The 20,343-nt window shown below is 48.6% G+C and overlaps 1 protein-coding gene across 2 annotated transcripts; it reads left to right on the forward strand.

Annotated features, from left to right (window-relative positions):
- Positions 1-660: 660 nt before the first annotated feature.
- On the forward strand, positions 661-18,463 carry LOC134502149 (coiled-coil domain-containing protein 158-like). 2 transcript variants are annotated; one of them, XM_063310342.1, is made up of 7 exons: positions 663-834; positions 1,595-1,654; positions 3,425-3,492; positions 3,882-4,082; positions 15,469-15,492; positions 16,841-16,942; positions 18,305-18,463. In XM_063310342.1, exons 1-7 carry the CDS (start codon positions 746-748, stop codon positions 18,379-18,381), a joined length of 621 nt encoding a protein of 206 aa, XP_063166412.1. In that variant the 5' UTR covers positions 663-745; the 3' UTR covers positions 18,382-18,463. The 2 variants fall into 2 exon arrangements, with proteins under 2 accessions (XP_063166413.1, XP_063166412.1); XM_063310343.1 differs by lacking the exon at positions 1,595-1,654 and having other exon boundaries at positions 661-834.
- Positions 18,464-20,343: the final 1,880 nt, after the last annotated feature.

The raw sequence follows: 20,343 nt of genomic DNA on the forward strand, positions 1-20,343 counted from the left end.
CGCCGCTCCGGCCTCATCTTGCTGGTCTTCTCGCCGTCTACTCCTCCCGCGGCTCGTTGTCGTCCGGTGGGGCTCGGCGAGGCTGAGTTTATGACTCTCAGCTTTATGTCATGCGCTGCCTGCCTCTGAATAATACTCAGACACTGGTTCGTGGATCAGGCTCTGATTTATTCACAGCGCAGTTACAGCGTCGGAAGAAAAAAGCTGAGAGTGACAGGAGCGCGCCGGTGCGGGGTTTAAATACCCCGCACCGGTCAGCGCCCCCTCACTCGCGGTCACGTCACCCCCCTTTGTCCAATACGTTGCCCTGCCGGTGGGTGAGGGGTTGTGAGGCCCCACTGGCGTTCCGGGATCGCCCATCATCGGGTTTTCTATTCATCCGGTGATTGCTGTCAGCTGGGCGATCTCCGTTGTATTGGCGCTGATGGCTTGGGTGTGCTCCGTGATCCGTTTAGTTATTGTTTGTTGGCCGTTAGTCGTTGTGGGTTGATGGCTACTTATCTTGAGCCCCTTCACCTATTTCCTTGCTATTGTCATGTGTGCCATTGCGCTGATGACTTCAGCTCAACGGCACTCATGACACTTGGCCATTGGGGCAGCACCGTTTATGCTGGCCCCCTTTTTGGCTAACTTACAGACTGGTACATTATGCTGCAATGAAGCCAGCCAGCTATGTCCCTGTTCCCAGTCAGGAACACAGTTTGTATAGGAGACTTATAACTACCCAAACTATGTAAATAATATTATGTATTATGTGGTTTTTGCATTTTTACCCCCATTCAGAGACTTTCCTAGCAGAGAAAGCCTTGGCAGAAGATCACATGACCCCTGCAGGTGAGGCTCTGAAATTCCCTTGAAGTCAAAATATTCTGATTGAGCCAGATGGATGAATGTGGTTTCGTTTTGTTTTGCATTTCTAGCACTGCATGTTTTTTATGTACTCTTATGGTGTACCAAGCATCCCTGAGCGGTAACGGCCTATCCAAATTGCTGTTACAGAGACAACTAAAATGAATACTCTTTAGCCTTCACTTGTCCCACATTAAAGTTACAGTTACAGTTACAGATATATCTTACACTGTTTCCAACATGGTAGGACCTCTCCCACAGTGAAAGGAAAGCTTGCTCCAGGGATATATGTGCTTGTCCCAGAAAATGTTTCCTTTTAGGGAAGCATCATTCCCCAGGCAAACAAAAAACAAAAACAAAAAAACCCTAAAATGCTCTAGCAACTCTATCCTCTTATAACATGGAAAATTCAGAAATCCTTTTTTTCAATTACTGGCTGATGGGTTGGAAGCCATGTCTCCTTGTGCAGCGCTTTTGGCTTCTGGGCCCCCACTAGTTAAAGAAACAGTTTAGGGAAGGAAAGCTGTCCTGGTTGAAGATGATCATAAACAATGTCCTCTCAGAAAGTGGCTTGGTTTGGTTTGTATTTTAAACCAAAGGGATTGGATTGCTCCGGGGATTCCGTGGCCATCCCCATTTTTCCCAGAGGAGGTTCTTTGATAGCTCATCATCATTATCACAAATTTATTTCATCAATAATCAACATTCTTTGATAGCTGTCACAGAGTTCTGTCTTTCAATACAGGGAGGCTGCAGTCAGAGATTTGCCTTCAGAGACGGCCGTGGGGCAAGACACATTTAGCAGGTGAGAAGTGATGCCGTTGGCTTCGTCCTCCAACATGGCAAATTCATCACATGTTACAAAGGGTAGAATTCTAAAATTGTCGTCTGCAGAATGGAACGTCCAGCTCTTCCCCTTTCCAGATCTTTTTCAGAGAGTCCCCCAACCTTGCACCACAGATGTCGAGCATTTGTGTGGACTTCAGAAGGGAGGAGAAACCATTGCCTGTTCCACTGACAGAAGCAAGTCTGCGTACCAAAGTACATACCTGGATTCTGCTGAAGATCTTCAGTTTTCAAAGGGACAAATATTTCAAATAGAAAAGATCATTTCATTGTTTTTCAACAGAGACAGAAGCAGCCTTCTCTTCTGCTTCAGTTCAGCATTATACAGTATATTTATTCTCTTAGCTGTAGCTTGTGCTGGATCTTTCAGACCTGAGGAAGCCCAAATGAGTTTTCCAGAAACTTTCTACAACTCTCCTTGCCTACACAAACCCTACAGCTAAAGCTCCTGGGATTACATAGAATTTGTATCGCACAGTTATTTATTTTTGTATTTATCAAATCTTATTACCGCCCATCTCCCCCCCAAAGGAGGGACTCTGGGCGGTTAGCTATCTGAGAGCAGTTAAAAGCACAAATATTCCACAGTAGTTCTAGAAAGACATAGAAACATGTTGGATTATATAGTCTTTTGGTCTCTTCTCCTCACCCTCTGATTCCTTCTCCAGACTTAAGAACTTGAGGCATCTTTTGTGTAGCATCTCTGCAGCTCATCCTGGTTCAACTGAATGTGGCTGAAAGAAGCATATGCCCTGGTGTATTTGCTTATATAAGACTTTTCCTTGATCAATAGCCTTTATAAGTGGAAAAGAGGCACAGAATACAATCAAGTGCCAGAGGGAACCCTGAGTGGTTTAATAATCATCAATAAAGAGAGAAGTGTTTTATTCCACCCAGAAAAGTTGATGGACATTTGCCTGGTGTCCAAAACAAATAAACAAACAAACCCCACACCCTACCTATCCAAAGTTAACTCACGGAATTCAGTCTGCTGAAAACTGCTTGTTAAAAATAGTTTGATAAATTAATGGTGGACACAAACAATAGCTACATCCTGTATTCCAGTAAATGGAATTTCAGTATTCACAAACTTTGCAAATGTTGCTTATAGATACATTTATCAGACGGGCAGACAAATGTATAGAAGAGAACAGCTATTTTAACCAATAGTCCCACCTTCTGAACTTTCAGAAACATCTGGTTGGCCAACTTCAGTTGGGAGCAGACAGTTGAATATGGTGGGTGTCATGAGTACTGATGGCGAGCAGGAGGGGGCCTCGATCCAGGGTGGAAAACGCATGCGTAGTACTGAGGAATTAAGCAGCCATTCAAAGAGACACAGATCAGACCCGCCTTAGCTTTTGGGGTTTATATGTCTGGGTTTTTCCCACACTTCTTCAGTTTGTTAGGATTCTGTTTTATGTAGCAGCAATAAACACTAGAGACCTACTCCTCATCTCAGCGTGATTTCTGACTGTTAGGACCGTGGGTCTGTTTCAGAAACAGGATGAAGACTGCACATTTTATTTTCAATGTCACTGCAAAGATGCAGTGCTTCCTGAAATGTACTCCTCAGTACTTAAATTAAATACACGATTTCTCACATGAAACTGATGGGTTCCAAAGTAATTCTTTCCTTTTTAATAACATAAGACCACCTTCCTGATGTTGTACATGACTATTGAATAATAGAGTGGCAACGTTGTTTTCTTTTTTGTTTTATTCATAGGGATGCATTAAGATTACATACTGCGGATCATGAAGATCAAAACACAACTTTCTCTTTTACATCCAGGGGTGAGCTTCTTCTTGTGCATTAAACAAGGGAACATCTAAGATGTTTAATAATATTAATGCAGATCTAGACAGGAAAACTTTGATCCTTGAAACTAACGCTCACATGTGATTGGAGAACATAAATGATCCTCATGATCATTGACTACTTGCTATGAATTTATTCAGCAATTGGGATTCTATATTGCACAAGCCCATAAGGTGCTTCATTTGGGTTGAGTTTGGAATGTTCTGTGAACTCAAGCCAATGTACTTTCTAAACTATGGGTTCCTCTATGGCTTAATGCATTCAACTTTGTAAGAAACTCTCTTTGTATTCTAATCTTTGGGGAAAAAAACTTTGGTCCCTTTAAGCACTCCCTTTTAACATACACTGTCTTTACTACATTTAGTGTCCCAAATGATCTCTACTCCTCGTACCTCTTCAAAGAAACCATCCTCAAACAAGCAATATAAAGATAGGTCTCCTATGCATTCCTTGATAATTACTCCATTGGATGACCTTAAGGCAACTCCTACACCCTCCTTGGAACGGCGGTCAAGTCTAAAGAAGGACAGCTCCCCGGAAGCTACAACTTCAACCTCTGGTCGAAGTAAGTGTCAAGTAATCACCAAAACATCCTCTGCTTCAGGTGGACACAGCCAGCTCTTCCTAGGAAAGCAACCCTAAGAATCATGTCACCAGTGACTTAGTAAAACTGAAAGGGGATCCCTTATATGGAAGACTGTTTTAATCTTGCATTCCCAAGCTACTACATTCCTCCAGGGTTTGAACTTAACTTTAGTTAAGGTTGCATTATTCAGAACAGATTCCTAGGCCTGCAATATCAAGTTGATAAGTCCAATTTTAAGTGTTTCAGGGTCACAGCGCTTCATGGTTTGAGAATTCCATGTTACTGTTACTCAATATGCTTTTTTGTTTGTTTGTTTGTTTTACCTTCGTTGAAATAATACAGCTTTTGACATAGTAATGGAATACTTCGAGATATAAATGAGTTCAGAGCTCCATGGCCAGATAGAATTTAACAAAATTTCAGTGAAAATGGAGTAGGTGCAGAAAAGGGCAATAAAAATGATCAGGGGACTGGAAAGTTAATCTTTTGAGAACTAAGTATGTTTAAGAGATGACTGAGTGTAGAGGAGTATAGAGATGGATGGAAGAAAATAGGTGGCAGCCATTACGAAAACATCAGTTTAGCCCAGGAAAACAGAAGGGGGGAGAAAGAAACTCAAGACTGCCCTATCTTGACCCTCTTTGGTGTAAGAAGGGAGGGAAGGGGAAACACTGTCTGGATTTCAAGATTATGCTATTGGAGCCTAACTCAATAAAGTAGAGTTCTACTGTACTTCATGTAGTGTCTGTTTCCAGACCTGGTCTACCTGGAAAGGCTGACAGGGAGATGTCAGCACTATTTAAGTATCTGAAGAGGTTTCACATATTTTCTGCTATCTCAGAGTGCAGGATGAGAAATGATAACCTTAAGTTATTGGAAGGGAGTGGTTCTGCAATAAAACTACCCAACGCGGCAGTTAGTTCCCTTTCACTAGACATATCCAGGCAAAAAGCCATCTGGATTCTGTCTCAATCTGGATTCTTGTACTGATCCCTTTTGAAATCATTTCAAGTGCTCATTCCATGGTGAAGCTGTATTTGCTACTGCACAACACAGAGATTAAACTCCAGCTCTGGCATGGTGGTGAAGGAAGATGGGAAGTGCCATCCAGGAACGGGAGGGCCACATGTTGCTTACCTCTGGAGTAACTTTTGACCTCATGGCTTTCACAAGTGAAGACTTGGACTATACAAGTGTATCTCAACCTTGGTAACTTGAAGTCATGTGGACTTCAACTCCCCAAATTCCCCACCCAACCATGCTACCTGGGGAATTCTGGGAGTTGAAGTCCACATATCTTCAAGTTGCCAAGGTTGAGAAGCACTGGTCTATATGATGCTGGCTGGGGAATTCTGGGAGCTGAAGTCCACACGTCTTGTTGTTTATTCTTTTAGTCGCTTCCGACTCTTTGTGACTTCAAGGACCAGCCCACACCAGAACTTCCTGTCGGTCATCAACACCCCCAGCTCCCCCAGGGACGAGTCTGTCACCTCTAGAATATCATCCACCCATCTTCCCCTTGGTCGGCCCCTCTTCCTTTTGCCTTCCACTCTCCCTAGCATCAGCATCTTCTCCAGGGTGTCCTGTCTTCTCATTATGTGGCCAAAGTATTTCAGTTTTGCCTTTAATATCACTCCCTCAAGTGAGCAGTCTGGCTTCATTTCCTGGAGGATGGACCGGTTTGATCTTCTTGCAGTCCAAGGCACTCTCAGAATTTTTCTCCAACACCACAGTTCAAAAGCATCTATCTTCCTTTGCTCAGCCTTCCTTATGGTCCAGCTCTCACAGCCATATGTTACTACGGGGAACACCATTGCTTTAACTATGTGGACCTTTGTTGTCAGTGTGATGTCTCTGCTCTTAACTATTTTATCGAGATTGGTCATTGCTCTTCTCCCAAGGATTAAATGTCTTCTGATTCCCTGTCTGCAGTCAGCATCTGCAGTAATCTTCGGACCTAGAAATACAAAGTCTTTCACTGCTTCTACATTTTCTCCCTCGATTTGCCAGTTATCAATCAAGCTGGTTGCCATAATCTTGGTTTTTTTGAGGTTTAGCTGCAAGCCAGCTTTTGCACTTTCTTCTTTCACCTTCATCATAAGGCTCCTCAGTTCCTCTTCGCTTTCAGCCATCAAAGTGGTATCATCTGCATATCTGAGATTGTTAATGTTTCTTCCAGTGATTTTAACTCCAGCCTTGGATTCCTCAAGCCCAGCATGTCACATGATGTGCTCTGTGTACAAGTTGAATAGGTAAAGTGAGAGTATACAGCCCTGCCGTACTCCTTTCCCAATCTTAAACCAGTCCGTTGTTCCGTGGTCTGTTCTTACTGTTGCTACTTGGTCATTATACAGATTCTTCAGGAGGCAGACAAGATGACTTGGTGTCCCCGTACCACTAAGAACTTGTCACAATTTGTTATGGTCCACACAGTCAAAGGCTTTAGAATAGTCAATAAAACAGAGATAGATGTTTTTCTGAAGCTCCCTGGCTTTTTCCATTATCCAGCGGATATTGGCAATTTGGTCCCTAGTTCCTCTGCCTTTTCTAAACCCAGCTTGTGCATCTGGCAATTCTTGCTCCATGAATTGCTGAAGTCTACCTTGCAGAATCTTGAGCATTACCTTACTGGCATGTGAAATGAGTGCCACTGTTTGATAGTTTGAACATTCTTTAGTGTTTCCCTTTTTTGGTATTGGGCTATAAGTTGATTTTTTCCAATCTGATGGCCATTCTTGTGTTTTCCAAATTTGCTGGCATATAGCATGCATTACCCTGACAGCATCATCTTGCAAGATTTTGAACAGTTCAGCTGGGATGCCGTTGTCTCCTGCTGCCTTCTTATTAGCAATGCTTCTTAAGGCCCATTCAACCTCATTCTTCAGGATGTCTGGCTCTAGCTCGCTGACCACACGGTCAAAGCTATCCCCGATATTGTTATCCTTCCTATACAGGTCTTCTGTATATTCTTGCCACCTTTTCTTGATCTCTTTTTCTTCTGTTAGGTCCTTGCCATCTTTGTTTTTGATCATACCCATTTTGGCCTGGAATTTACCTCCAATGTTTCTAATTTTCTGGAAGAGGTCTCTTGTCCTTCCTATTCTATTGTCTTCTTCCACTTCTGCACATTGCTTGTTTAAAAATAATTCCTTATCTCTTCTGGCTAACCTCTGGAATTTTGCATGTAATCGGGCACATCTCCCCCTATCACTGTTGCCTTTTGCTTTCCTTCTTTCTTGGGCTACTTCTAGTGTCTCAGCAGACAGCCATTTTGCCTTCTTGGTTTTCTCTTTCTTTGCGATGTATTTTGTTGCTGCCTCCTGATCAATGTTGCGAACTTCTGTCCAGAGTTCTTCCAGGACCCTATCTACTAAGTCCAGTCCCTTAAATCTATTCTTCACCTCCACTGCATATTCCTTAGGAATATTAGTGAGCTCATATCTAGCTGATCTGTGGGTCTTCCCTAATCTCTTTAGTCTGATCCTAAATTGTGCAAGAAGAAGTTGATGATCTGAACTACAGTGTCATGCGCTGCCTACCTTTGAATAATGCTCAGACACTGGTTCGGTGGATCAGGCTCTGGTTTATTCACAGCGCAGTTACAGCGTCGGGAAAAAAGCTGAGAGTGACAGGAGCGCGCCGGTGCGGGGTTTAAATACCCCGCGCCGGTCAGCGCCCCCTCACTCGCGGTCACGTCACCCCCCTTTGTCCAATACGTTGCCCTGCCGGTGGGTGAGGGGTTGCGAGGCCCCGCTGGCGTTCCGGGATCGCCCATCATCGGGTTTTCTATTCATCCGGTGATTGCTGTCAGCTGGGCGATCTCCGTTGTATTAGCGCTGATGGCTTGGGTGTGCTCCGTGATCCGTTTAGCTATTGTTTATTGGCCGTTAGTCGTTGTGAGTTGATGGCTACTTATCTTGAGCCCCTTCTCCTGTTTCCTTGCTATTGTCATGTGTGCCATTGCGCTGATGACTTCAGCTCAACGGCGCTCATGACATACTGCCCCCTGTCCGAATAGTGCTCCCCCCCGGTTTTCTGGTTTTTTCCTTTTTCTCGGTGGAGCTGTCAAACGGCACTTTTTTTTTTTTTTTTTGAAATTCCCGCCGGAGTAGTTGTCGCCCCTCCCTTTGCTCCTCCCTCTGCCACTTGCCTTCCCAGGGTGTGTCCTTAGTGCGCATGCCCGGGTCCCGTCCTGGCGTGCGCATGCTCCAGCCACACCCTGTTTGTTTGGCTCAGTTCGGCGAGGAGAGAGGCGTGGCTGGTCGGGTGCTTATCAGCTCCAGGTAGGGCCCTTCTTTTTTATTTAAAGTGCGTCGCCTTTGTTATTTGTGCTCCTGGGCGTTGCCCCCAGGTTGCCCTGTTGACTTGCTTGCCACTCCCCCGTGGCCGGGGGCGGGGGGAGGGTGCTGGCGAATGCTTGACACTGCCTCGTGGGCCCGGGGCGGGGGGAGTGAGTCCCGGGGGGGGGAGGTCCACCCAAGTCGCGGGCTTGGGGGGGCCCTTTCCCTTGGGGCACGGTAGGCGGGGGGGGGCCCGCGGGGGGGGGGTTTGCAGGGGACGGCTTGCTAACCTTGGTTGTGGCTTGTCGGGGTATGCCCGGTGAAATGCCCGGGTCAGGTCAGGCGCGTTAACGTTGTGCGCCGCCACCCATTCCGGGTGGGGGAAGTGTTTCCACCTGACCAAATAGTGTAGAGTTCCTCGTTGCTTGCGGGAGTCGAGTATGTCCCTTATCTCAAAGTGATGTTGCCCGTCGATCATCACCGGTGAGGGCTGTGGCGTGCTTGGGTGCCATCGAGAGGTGGTTGCCGGTTTCAGGAGGCTGGTGTGGAACACCGGGTGGAGTCTCCGTAGGTTGTGTGGCAGGTCCAAGCGTATTGCTACCGGGTTCACTATTTGCGTGACTCGGAACGGCCCGATGTACTTAGGCCCCAGTTTTTTCGAGGGTTGTGGTGACTTTAGGAATTTGGTGGATAGGTAGACCATATCCCCCGCTTGGAACGTCGGTTGTTGGCGCCGGTGCTTGTCGGCCTGCTCTTTGTAGGCTGCCTGTGCATCCTTCAGCGCCGCCGTGATTATTGGCCATGATTCCGCGATCTTCCGTCCCCAGTCGCTAGCGTCCACCTGGGGTTCCGGGGGTTGAGGTAGCTCCGGTATGGGGATGAAGTCGCGCCCCGAGACTACCTCGAACGGAGTTTTCCCCGTGCTCGTGTGGACGGCGTTGTTGTATGCGACTTCGGCGAACGGGAGCAGTTCAGCCCAGTCGTCTTGGTGATAGTTAGTATAAGAGCGTATGAATTGCTCTAAGGTGGCATTGAGGACCTCTGTGGCTCCGTCTGTCTGGGGGTGCCAGGCAGTGGATAGGGCCTGTTGGGTCCCCGTCAGCTTTAGGAAGGCCCGCCAGAATTTGGAGGTGAACTGTGTGCCCCTGTCGGTCACCACACGTGCGGGACATCCGTGTAGCCTGTACACGTGGATGAGGAAGAGTTTGGCTAGTTGTTGTGCGGATGGGACCGACGTGCAGGGGATGAAGTGGGCCTGCTTTGAGAAGTAATCCTTCACCACCCAAATGGCCGTTTTCTTCTGGCTGGGTGGGAGGTCCACTATAAAATCCATAGAGATTTCCTCCCATGGGCGGGAGGGTTCTGCCACCCGTTGTAATAGCCCCGCAGGTTTGCCTGGTGCCCGTTTGGCCCTAGCGCACGTTGGGCAGGACGCTACGTATGCTTTTACGTCTCGCCTGAGCGCGGGCCACCAGAATTGACGCCGTGTTAGGTGTAGGGTCTTGAGGAACCCAAAGTGTCCCGCTTGTTTGGCGTCGTGTGACCTATGCAAGATCGCTTGGCGTTGCGAGTCCGGGACATAGATTCTGCCTTCCCCCCATGCCAGGTCCTGTGCCATCGTTACCTTGTCGGGGTTTGCCAGGAACCAGGGGTCGGTTTTGAGGGCGGCGGCGAGGTCCGTGCGCATTCCCCCTGGTAGTTGCGGTTGGCTTCTTCCGGTCGCCGGTTGTCCCGCCGTCGGCTGCGCCGTAGAGTCGAGCTGCCTCCGCGCGCCGCTTCGGGTGGTCACGGCCATCCCCAGTTGCGAGGCGGATAGGACCGTCCCAATGGTGTCTGGGGCGGGCTCTTCGTCTTGGGGCAGTCGGGAGAGGGCGTCGGCCAGGAAGTTCTTTTTGCCCGGCATGAACTTCAGCTGGAAATTAAAGCGGCTGAAGAATTGGGCCCATCGGACCTGTTTTGGGCTAAGGCGTCTGGGCGTTCGTAGGGCCTCGAGGTTCCGGTGGTCGGTCCAGACCTCGAATGGTTGGGTGGCTCCCTCGAGTAGGTGTCACCATGTTTCTAGCGCCGATTTTACCGCGAAGGCTTCTTTCTCCCAGACGTGCCATCGCCTTTCTGTCTCGGAGAACTTCCTTGACAGGTAGGCGCATGGTTTCAGGAGTCCCGTGGGGTCCTTTTGGAGTAGGATGGCCCCCAGGGAGAAGTCTGAGGCGTCGGCTTGGACCACGAACGGCCGTTCTGGGTCCGGGTGCGCGAGGATTGGCTCCGTGGTGAACAGCGCTTTCAGCTTGTTGAATGCGGTCTGGCACGCGGGAGTCCAATTCAACACTGTGCCCGGGTTCTTGGCGCGTCGGGTGTCCCCCACCCCTTTGGTTTTGAGGAGGTCCGTTAGGGGGAGGGCTATCTCTGCGAACCCCCGGGCGAATGACCTGTAAAAATTCGCGAATCCGAGGAAGCTCTGGAGTTGGCGTCTGTTGCGGGGGCGCTCCCAGTTTAGCACCGCCTCGACTTTTGCGGGGTCCATTTCTATGCCGTCCCCGGAGATTCGGTACCCCAGGTAGTCTAGGCGCTCTTTGTGAAACTCGCACTTTGTAGGCTTGGCATAGAGCTGCGCCCTTCTGAGCTTGTCGAGGACTTGCCTGACTAGGTTCACATGTTCCTCGTGCGTTTTTGTGTAAATAAGGACGTCGTCGATGTAGACCAGGACCCCTTTGAACAGATGTTCATGCAGTACCTCATTGATGAGCTGCATGAACACCCCAGGGGCCCCCGCGAGTCCGAAGGGCAGCACTTTGTACTGGAAGGCGCCTAGGGGGCAGTTGAACGCAGTCTTCCATTCGTCCCCCTCCCTGATTCGGATGCGATAGTACGCCTCGCGAAGGTCCAATTTGGAAAAGACTTTGCCCGTGGACAGGTGGGCGAGCATGTCCTTCACCAGGGGTAAGGGGTATTTGTTGGACAGGGAAGCCGCGTTTAGGCCCCGGTAGTCGGTGCAGAGCCGTAGGGTGCCGTCTTTCTTCTCCCGGAATAAGACGGGGGCTCCGACCGGTGAGCATGCTGGCTCTATGAATCCCCTGTCTAGGTTTTTATCGATGAACTCCCGGAGGGTTGCCATCTCCTTCGGGGTCATCGAGTAGATCTTTGGTCTAGGTAAGGGGACGTCGGGCAGCAGGTCGATCCGGCAATCCGTCTTGCGGTGGGGGGGTAGCTGGTCAGCTTCTGCCTCTCCGAAGACCTCGGAGAAGTCGGCGTATTGTTCCGGTAGGTCTGCTATGGTAGCGGCGTTGTCCTGTGTAGTCGCCTCCGCTCGTCCTACAGTGGGGTTGGTTCTGCCCGCTGGAACTGGTGCCCGATACTCGCCGTCGCCGAATGTGAAGGTGCGGGTCTCCCAGTTGATGCGCGGGTTGTTTGTCGCGAGCCATGGCATCCCCAGGACTGCAATGGGCCGTCCGATGTGAGTGACGACGAACGATGTGCGTTCGGTGTGAGTGCCCATTTGCAGGGTGACCGGCTCGGTTTGCAGCGTGGCTGGTTTCCCTCCCGCTGTAGAGCCGTCCAGCTGGTGGAATGCCAACGGCGTGGGGAGGGGGAAGCAGCGGAGGTCGAGTTTGGCGACTAGGTCGGGGTGGATGAGGTTTTTTGAGCACCCCGAGTCCACTAGTGCCGCGGCCGTGGTGGCTCCGTTGCCGGCAGAGAGTTTGATTGCCGCCATTATTACGGGGCTTTCGTCGTTCCGTCGAGGTGGTCCGCGCTGCTGTCCCACCGCCTGCCTCGCAACGGGTTTCAGGGCAGGCGGGGAGCTTTTCCCGCCGGCTGGTCGGGGTCTACGTTATCCTCTTCCCCCCAGTAGGCGTCCCAGCCTTCCTCTGGTGTCGCTGTGGCCACGGTCATTCGGCGGTGAGGGGGCGGCCCCAGGTTGGGTGGTTTGGGGCTAATTTTCGGGGTGGGTTTAGGCGCACTGGTCGGCGGTCGGTTGGCGAAGCAATCCACCGTCTTGTGCCCTAGTTTGCCACACTTCCCGCAGGGCTCCCGATTGAATTTCTTTTTTGGGTATATGGGGCCGGCCATCCCCACGTGTGGTGCGGGTACCTTTTTTCCGGCATAGTTTGTGTCTTCCGTGGTTGTCATGAGGAAGGTGCGGTGCGCGTGTTCGGCTTTCCCCGCAAGGTGGATCCACCCGTGTAGCGTTTCTGGGTCGTCGCGGTAGAGGGCCCATTGGAGAACGTCGCGATTGAGCCCCCTTTTGAACATTTCCAGCAGGGTGGTCTCGGACCAGTCGCTGACCTTCCCCGCGAGGGCTTTGAACTCCAGGGCGTAGTCTGGGACAGTGCGTGTGCCCTGTTTAAGTCTTTGGAGTGCGCTTTTCGCCCTCACTTTGGCTAGGGGGTCTTCGAAGTAGTTTTTCATCTCATTGATGAAGGCAGGGAAGTTGGCGAGGGCGGGGGAGCTGGACTCGTACAGTTGGACGTACCAGTCCGCCGCCCTGTCTTGTAGTTTGATCGCCACGGCGGCGATCTTGTCGGCTTCGGAGTCGTAGGAGTGTCCGTGCCTCCCCATGAACTCCCTGGCGTTCGTTATGAAGAACGACAGTTTCGTGGGGTTCCCATCGAAGAAGATGGGGAAGTCCTTTGGGGCCCGGGCATTTTGCGCGGCCCTTCCTCTCGCTTCCCGGCCTGTGGTGTCGTCCGCCTGGGCCGTCTGCTGACCTTCCGCTGGCCCGTGGGGGTTCGGTGCTTCGCTCGGGGTGTGGGCCTGTGCGGGGACGTCGTTGGGTGGCGCGGGGGGCATAAGCGACTGGAGCATGGTCCGGAGTTCCGTCAGTTGGGCCCGCATGGCCGCGAGTTCAGCTCGTGCCTCCTCGTCCACGGTCCGCGCCACCGCTGGGGCCGGTTCCGTCGGTGTGTCGGCGGGGGTGGGTTGCTGGCGGGGTTCATCCTCCCTCTGCCGTTGGTCCGCTTGCTCTGCCGTCTGCTGGGTGTCTCCATCGTCCTCCTCCGTGCTGACCGCCGTTGGGCTGTCGCTCCACGTCCGTTGCTGGGTGCGATGTGGGGCGCGGGGTCCTCCGCTGGTTTCGGAAGGTATGTTGCTCCCTCCCGCGGTCGGGTTGCCTCCGTCGCCATCTCCCCTTGGGGTTGGAGCTGCGGCTCGGGTCGGGTGGGGTGGGCGTCCATGGCTCCGGGAGTCCGCGGTGCCTCTGGCCTCGGTCGGTCCTCCTCTGTTTCTTGCCGTGCGGCTCGCCCTCCTTGCCCGCGTCGCTCCGGCTTCATCTTGTTGGTCTTCTCGCCGTCTATTCCTCCCGCGGCTCGTTGTCGTCCGGTGGGGCTCGGCGAGGCTGAGTTTATGACTCTCAGCTTTATGTCATGCGCTGCCTACCTTTGAATAATGCTCAGACACTGGTTCAGTGGATCAGGCTCTGGTTTATTCACAGCGCAGGTACAGCGTCGGGAAAAAAGCTGAGAGTGACAGGAGCGCGCCGGTGCGGGGTTTAAATACCCCGCGCCGGTCAGCGCCCCCTCACTCGCGGTCACGTCACCCCCCTTTGTCCAATACGTTGCCCTGCCGGTGGATGAGGGGTTGCGAGGCCCCGCTGGCGTTCTGGGATCGCCCATCATCGGGTTTTCTATTCATCCGGTGATTGCTGTCAGCTGGGCGATCTCCGTTGTATTAGCGCTGATGGCTTGGGTGTGCTCCGTGATCCGTTTAGCTATTGTTTATTGGCCGTTAGTCGTTGTGAGTTGATGGCTACTTATCTTGAGCCCCTTCTCCTGTTTCCTTGCTATTGTCATGTGTGCCATTGCACTGATGACTTCAGCTCAACGGCGCTCATGACATACAGTCAGCTCCAGGTCTTGTTTTTACCAACTGTATAGATGTCTGCCACCTTTGGCTGCAAAGGATATAGTCAATCAGATTTCGGTGTTGGCCATCTGGTGAAGTCCATGTATAAAGCTGTCTCTTAGGTTGTGGGAAAAGAGTGTTTGTTCTGCAGAATGAGTTGTCTTGGCAAAATTCTATCAGCCTATGTCCTGCTTCCTTTTGTTCTCCCAGGCCATGCTTATCTGTAATTCCAGGTGTCATTTGACTGCCCACCTTAGCATTCTAGTCTCCTGTGATGAAAATAACATCTCTTTTAGGCATGTTGTCCAGTAGGTGCTGCAGATCCTCATAGAACTGCTCTACTTCAGCTTCTTCGGCATCTGTGGTTGTGGCGTATATTTGGATCACTGTGATGTTAGATGGCTTGCCCTCAATTCGAATTGAGATCATTCTATCGTTTTTTGGGTTGTATCCAAGCACTGCTTTAACCACTTCACTATTAATTATGAAGGCTACTCCATTTCTTCTGTGGTCCTCTTGTCCACAGTAGTAGGTCTGGTGGTCATTTGATGTGAAGTGGCCCATTCCAGTCCATTTCAGTTCACTGACGCCCAGAATGTCTATCTTTAATCTTGACATCTCACCAATAACCACATCCAATTTGCCCTGGCTCATAGATCTTACATTCCAGGTTCCAGTGGTGTGTTGATCCTTAGAACATTGGATTCGCCGTTCACCACCAGCACCGTCGGCTGCTAGCCGTCCTTTCAGCTTTGAGCTAGCTGCGTCATCACGTCTGGGGCTAGTTGAACTCATCCTCTGTTCCTCCCCAGTAGCATTTTGACCATCTTCCGACCTGGGGGTCTCATCGTCTGATGGTATACCGACATATCTCTGGTTGTACTGATCCATTTAGTTTTCATGGCAAGAATACTGGGGTGGGTTGCCATTACCTTCCCCAGGGATCGCATTTAGTCTGACCTCTCTGTCATGACCTTCCCGTCTTGGGTGACCCTTCACGGTTTAGCTTATGGCATCATTGAGGTGCTCAAGCTCCAGCACCACAACAAGGTAACGATCTTTTGCTGAAGCCACACGTCTTAAAGTTGCCAAATTTGAAAGACTGGCCTACACCATGCATCGGAATTCAGAGAGAGAGAGAGAGAGAGAAATGAAATAACAATTTGTAATGCTGTCAACAGAAATGAAGTAACATTCTTTTCTGTCAACAGAAACATGATCTTAATTGCGTGTTTTTATTTTCTCAACAGGTGTTTCCTTCAGCACCCCTTCTTGTAAGTATATTTGTATTTTTTCCCAACATCCCATTGCATTTCTGTTGACCGGTAAAGCTCTTTCTGAATCAGTCTTTATTGCTGAAAAATAACATTGTTTTCTTTCCCAATGCACAGAAATTAGAAAAGAAAGCCCCTTACATTGCATAGTCTGGGTTGGTATAACACAACAAGTCAAACTAAGTAATCTACATTTTGTCATACCATAAAGTGTGAACTCATTCTCAAATTCATCCCTCTTCTCCAGTGATAGGTAGCCTTTATGGGTAATCCTGGTCATCTTTTTTCCCTGCATGAACAAAACATTTCAGGGATTTTGGCTCCATTATCCCTGAAACATAAGTGGGTATCTTTATTCTGTTACTAAAGAGTAGGAATTAGGATGAAGGCTGAAAGGGAAGAAAAACCCTCCTCTGCTTTTCACATTCATTTCCTTCTTGTAATTCTGCCTCTTGACAACAGCTCTTTGTTGGATTTTTGAATCTTCTGATCTTTGATCTTCAGTTAAACAGATCCCTGACGGTGTTAGAATAGACCTTCTTTCTTTTTAATGACAGAGACAGATTTTAGAAACAGGACTATAGCCACTCCTCCAGAATGTATTGGCCCAGGCAAGTATTTCACAGTTCTTTGTGGTAAGGATAGTCCAAGTTGTCCCACATTTACTGATTTAATGATAGGGAATTGGTCCTGGTGGGGCTAGAAATTGGTAAGATTTCAGTCAGCTCCTATTGCAGGCAAGTCTGATCCTTAGTGGCCTTCCAGCATTCCACACGGGTTCAAATATTTTGTGTACCTTCCTGTAACATGGTTGTTGTGCATACACTGATGTTATTCAGTAGAAACAACCAATGCAGACTTGGGGCCAAAGTACACATGATAAGGGAGCTGCAGTTGCCCCCTGACATAGATCCTCTCTACATAAAAAGAAGGGTAGATGGACATAGGCAAACATCACATCTTACATTGCATTACACTGCCTTAAGCAGTTTCCTTCTGTCTTAGCTGATACATGAAGCAGCCTCAATCCTCAAAGGGGTGGTAGAATATTCCCCCCACCCCACAGATCTTTTCATGGAAAGAGCAATGCACATTCTGAATCTGTTGACTGATGTTTGTGTGGGTAGAAGCCTGGGCAGTCTGGCTCTGAAATAACTAGCACTTTGTAAATGTTAATGTAATGCTGAAGATCAATGCATCCATTGTTGACCAGCGCTAATGTGATGCTCATAATAAACTGAGCTGTAAGCTGACCCAGTGCCTTTGCCACTGGCCGTCCTGCCTCTGGATGAGTGTGCTTTCAACGTATATCTCTGACAATTTACACGACTGACTATTTTGTCCATAGCGATTCAGATAGGGGAAGCCAGTGGAAGTGCCTGCAGGAAATTACAGAGTAAGGTGGACAATCTGCAAAACCTTATGGAGACAATGCAATTGAAAAGCCAAGGTAGGGGAATTTTGCTTTGTCCTTGCACATTTATGATATGATAAGGTCATTTTAGGAGTGTGAAGCGGGAAATCGCCTTGCAAACTCTTAAAACAAGTTTGTCTGCTTTGGGAGAGAAGATAAATTGAAAGCAAATTTCAGTAGACACAACTGCCATAGGAAAGGCTGACTCCAAGTGGCCCTTTTTTGACAGATTATCTATCAATGCAGCACCATCAATATACATGGTGCTTTTATAGTACAAAAGAACTTCACCTCCCCTCTTAAAATTGCTGCTCCTGTCCTCTGGTGAGAAGGGCCACTGTGACTTCTGCCTGTAGCTGACAAAAGTCAGCTTCAGGAATTTATGTATTAGAAGTCCTTTTATGCCACTTCTGTCATCTGACATTAAGCAGCTTACAAGCAGCAATATGCAAATACTTCACACGGCAATCAATACGTTATCTGTATCAATGGGCAAAATGTAATCAACAGTTTTGGTATTATAATCATAAAAGCATGGTGCCACGTATCAACAACAGCCACACGCTCAGGTACCTATGCCCATTCCTGCTTGTCCCCAAATGCTTCTTGAAAAACCCATGTTTTAAAGCTTCCTGAATATTAAAGTAGGGAGATAACTCTTACATCTGGTAGAAGAGTGTCCCACAGGAGAGGAAATCCTGCAGGGTGCTCGCCTCCACGACTTTTCCTATTGCCCCACATGAGGAGTGGGGCCCCTCAGCAAGCACACCCCACTGGCACACCTTGGGTGGCCATATTCTATTTGGAGCAGGTGGTCTTGGAGATAGCCAGGATCCAAACCAGGCAGGACTTTAAAGGTGGACAGCAGCAGCTTGAATTGCAACCAGAAACAAAGGGCTTGCTAGTAGTGGAAGATCTGTCTTTAAATCCATCACATCTGATCAGAGGGGGCATTAAACCATTTAGAACAAACCCTTGCTGGATGCCTCCTTCTTCCCACGTTGTCCTGATTGTTTCGAGCTGTAAGTTCCTCGTAGGCTGTGCCTTGCTCGAACTTCAAGGAGCCAGAGAACTACTTGACTAGTCTTCCCCACTCTGTGCTCAGGGAAGAAAGGCAACAAAGCTATGCTGGTGTGAGGGTAAATCATACCATCCAGGTGATCATTAGATGAGGTTGGGTCTAATGCCCAGACACAAGATCAGGGGTGTCCACAGGGTGTTGCCAACAAAGTCACGATGGCAGCTTGTGCACTATGAAAGCACATCTGAGCTAAAAGCATACTTGGGAAAATGACCATGAGAACCCTGTTACAGAAGCTATGACATGAGAGGGATGCCATTTTGCTTCCAGACCTATGTGGGGTTAACAACCATCCCTTTCCTTCATGCTATTTCCAGCAATGTCAACAATGATCAGATGTCAGGAAAAGAAAATAGAGCAAGCAAAGGAAAAAGAGAAGAAGCTCTCTAAATGAATATGGGTATGGTTTTTAATCACTCAAGAAGTATCGAGATTGCACCTCACTGAATGGAATGTTATAAGCCTCCTGTTCTTGCTAATAAAGGCTGACATAGTTTTGTAATCTGTCCTTTAATTGAGAAAAAGCAGGCAAAGACTGTGAGCTTCTCATTGACACAAACCTGATGCCCCAAAAACGGATGCAGGTCCTGAGAGAATTCATCCAGTGCTATCATGCCCTTTATTATTTTAGGAATTTCCAGTCTGACCCGGATGTATCATCTCTGGAAGGCAGGAGCTGATCAGTGGCCAAATTCAGCAGGTGCAATGATCCGGGTTAGTGGAATGCCATGTATGGTAAAGAATGGAAACTCTGGGTTGTCGTTTCATCCCTGTAGCTTTGCCGTACCATGAGTTGTCATTCAGGAAGGCAAAACAGCACCACAAACTGCCTTTGAGGAGTCAGATACAACCATGATAATGTTAGTGGGACAATGCTAGGCACAGTTCTGTTCTTTTCTTTGCTGCTGTGCGACTCTCTCTCTCTACATTGACCCAATAGCGATGCAGCAGCAGTGACCCAACTCTTGTAGCTGACCCTCCAGATAGCCTCCTCAGACAAGGCATCCCCCTGCCGACACCTGGAGACAACTGCTCCCACCCTTGGTATGCCCATTGTTTTTGAACATAGGCACAGCAGCTCCTTAGCCACTGTCATAGAAAGAACCATGTGACTACACCATTGGTCCTGTATTTGTGGCTACCAGCAGGTGTATCTCAGAGGTAATCCACACGTGTCCCTTTCAAAGATGTTGGACTGCAGTTCCCAACAACCCTCACTATTGGTCACACCAGCTAGATCTGATGACAATTGGAGTTCAGCAACAGGTGGGCCAACCCATTTTGCCTAGAAGCTACTTCTGGTAGCTGCCCCAGAGTCTGTAGGCATTCCCTTGATGCAGAAAGGATTTTCTCTTCCTTTCAAACTTTGGAGAGGGAAATTTGCATGGGGAAACTTTTAGCTAAAGGTCAAAGATATGTACCTTATATTAAACGTAAGCTTCTTCAGAGTATCACCAGCCACTAATGTGACATAAAGCATGTCCACATTACTCCTATTTTGGCAGTGATCATTGGATGTCTAGTTGCTAGTGGGAAGATGATCACTCATGCAGCTCTTACATTCAGGGGCTTGGTTCTGCTCTTCCTTGCTGCCAAGATGCTGAGCAGTCACTTGAAGATTGCCTGTCTCAAGAAGGAGCCAGATCTGATGATCTGGCTCTGCTTCCAACTTGATTCTATGCTATTGCAGGAATAGCACAGAATTACAGAGGAGCTCAAGGACTAATGCTGCACCAAATGCCCCTGGATTTCAAGCATTAGTCCCAGCCAGTGGGGAGAATTAGCAGATGACAGGACTGAGTCTGTCATCATCTGATTGGGAAGATTCTTCCTTGCTTCCCCTATCAAGGTTTTACATTTCATCTGTTTTTTTCTCTATTGTGAAACACCTCCTTGATGTATGTAGGTACGCTCAGTACTTATTCAGACTTTGAACTCTTAGTTAGCTCTCTCAGTGCCTTGATAAACCTCACCTAAGGTAAACACTATGTCCTGTGTTTTCAGATAGGAGGAGGCCACAGGCTCAAGTTTTAATGCAGTTCCAAGTCAGTAGAATAATGTTCATCCTAGTATCCTTGCAGTAATTACAGTCACCTAGTGAAAAATTTCACTCCAGTACTTTTTTCCCATTTGCGTGGCTTGTTGTGCAAAAGCAGACTAATGAAAGTCAAGCCATTTATTCAAGCATCGGTGATGAAACCTTGGCATGTTAAATGTCTTCAGTAGTTTAAAAATAAATCCAAAAATGTTTAGCATGCCTGGTGTATTATGTGCATGTCTCTCCTGCAGACTTCTCTCTCTGCTGTGCTATATGCGTGCTTAAAATGTTCAGTATTCCCATTTAGAATATGGGAAA

This window comes from Candoia aspera, chromosome 8, assembly GCF_035149785.1.
Source record: "Candoia aspera isolate rCanAsp1 chromosome 8, rCanAsp1.hap2, whole genome shotgun sequence".
NCBI classification, from domain to species: domain Eukaryota; kingdom Metazoa; phylum Chordata; class Lepidosauria; order Squamata; family Boidae; genus Candoia; species Candoia aspera.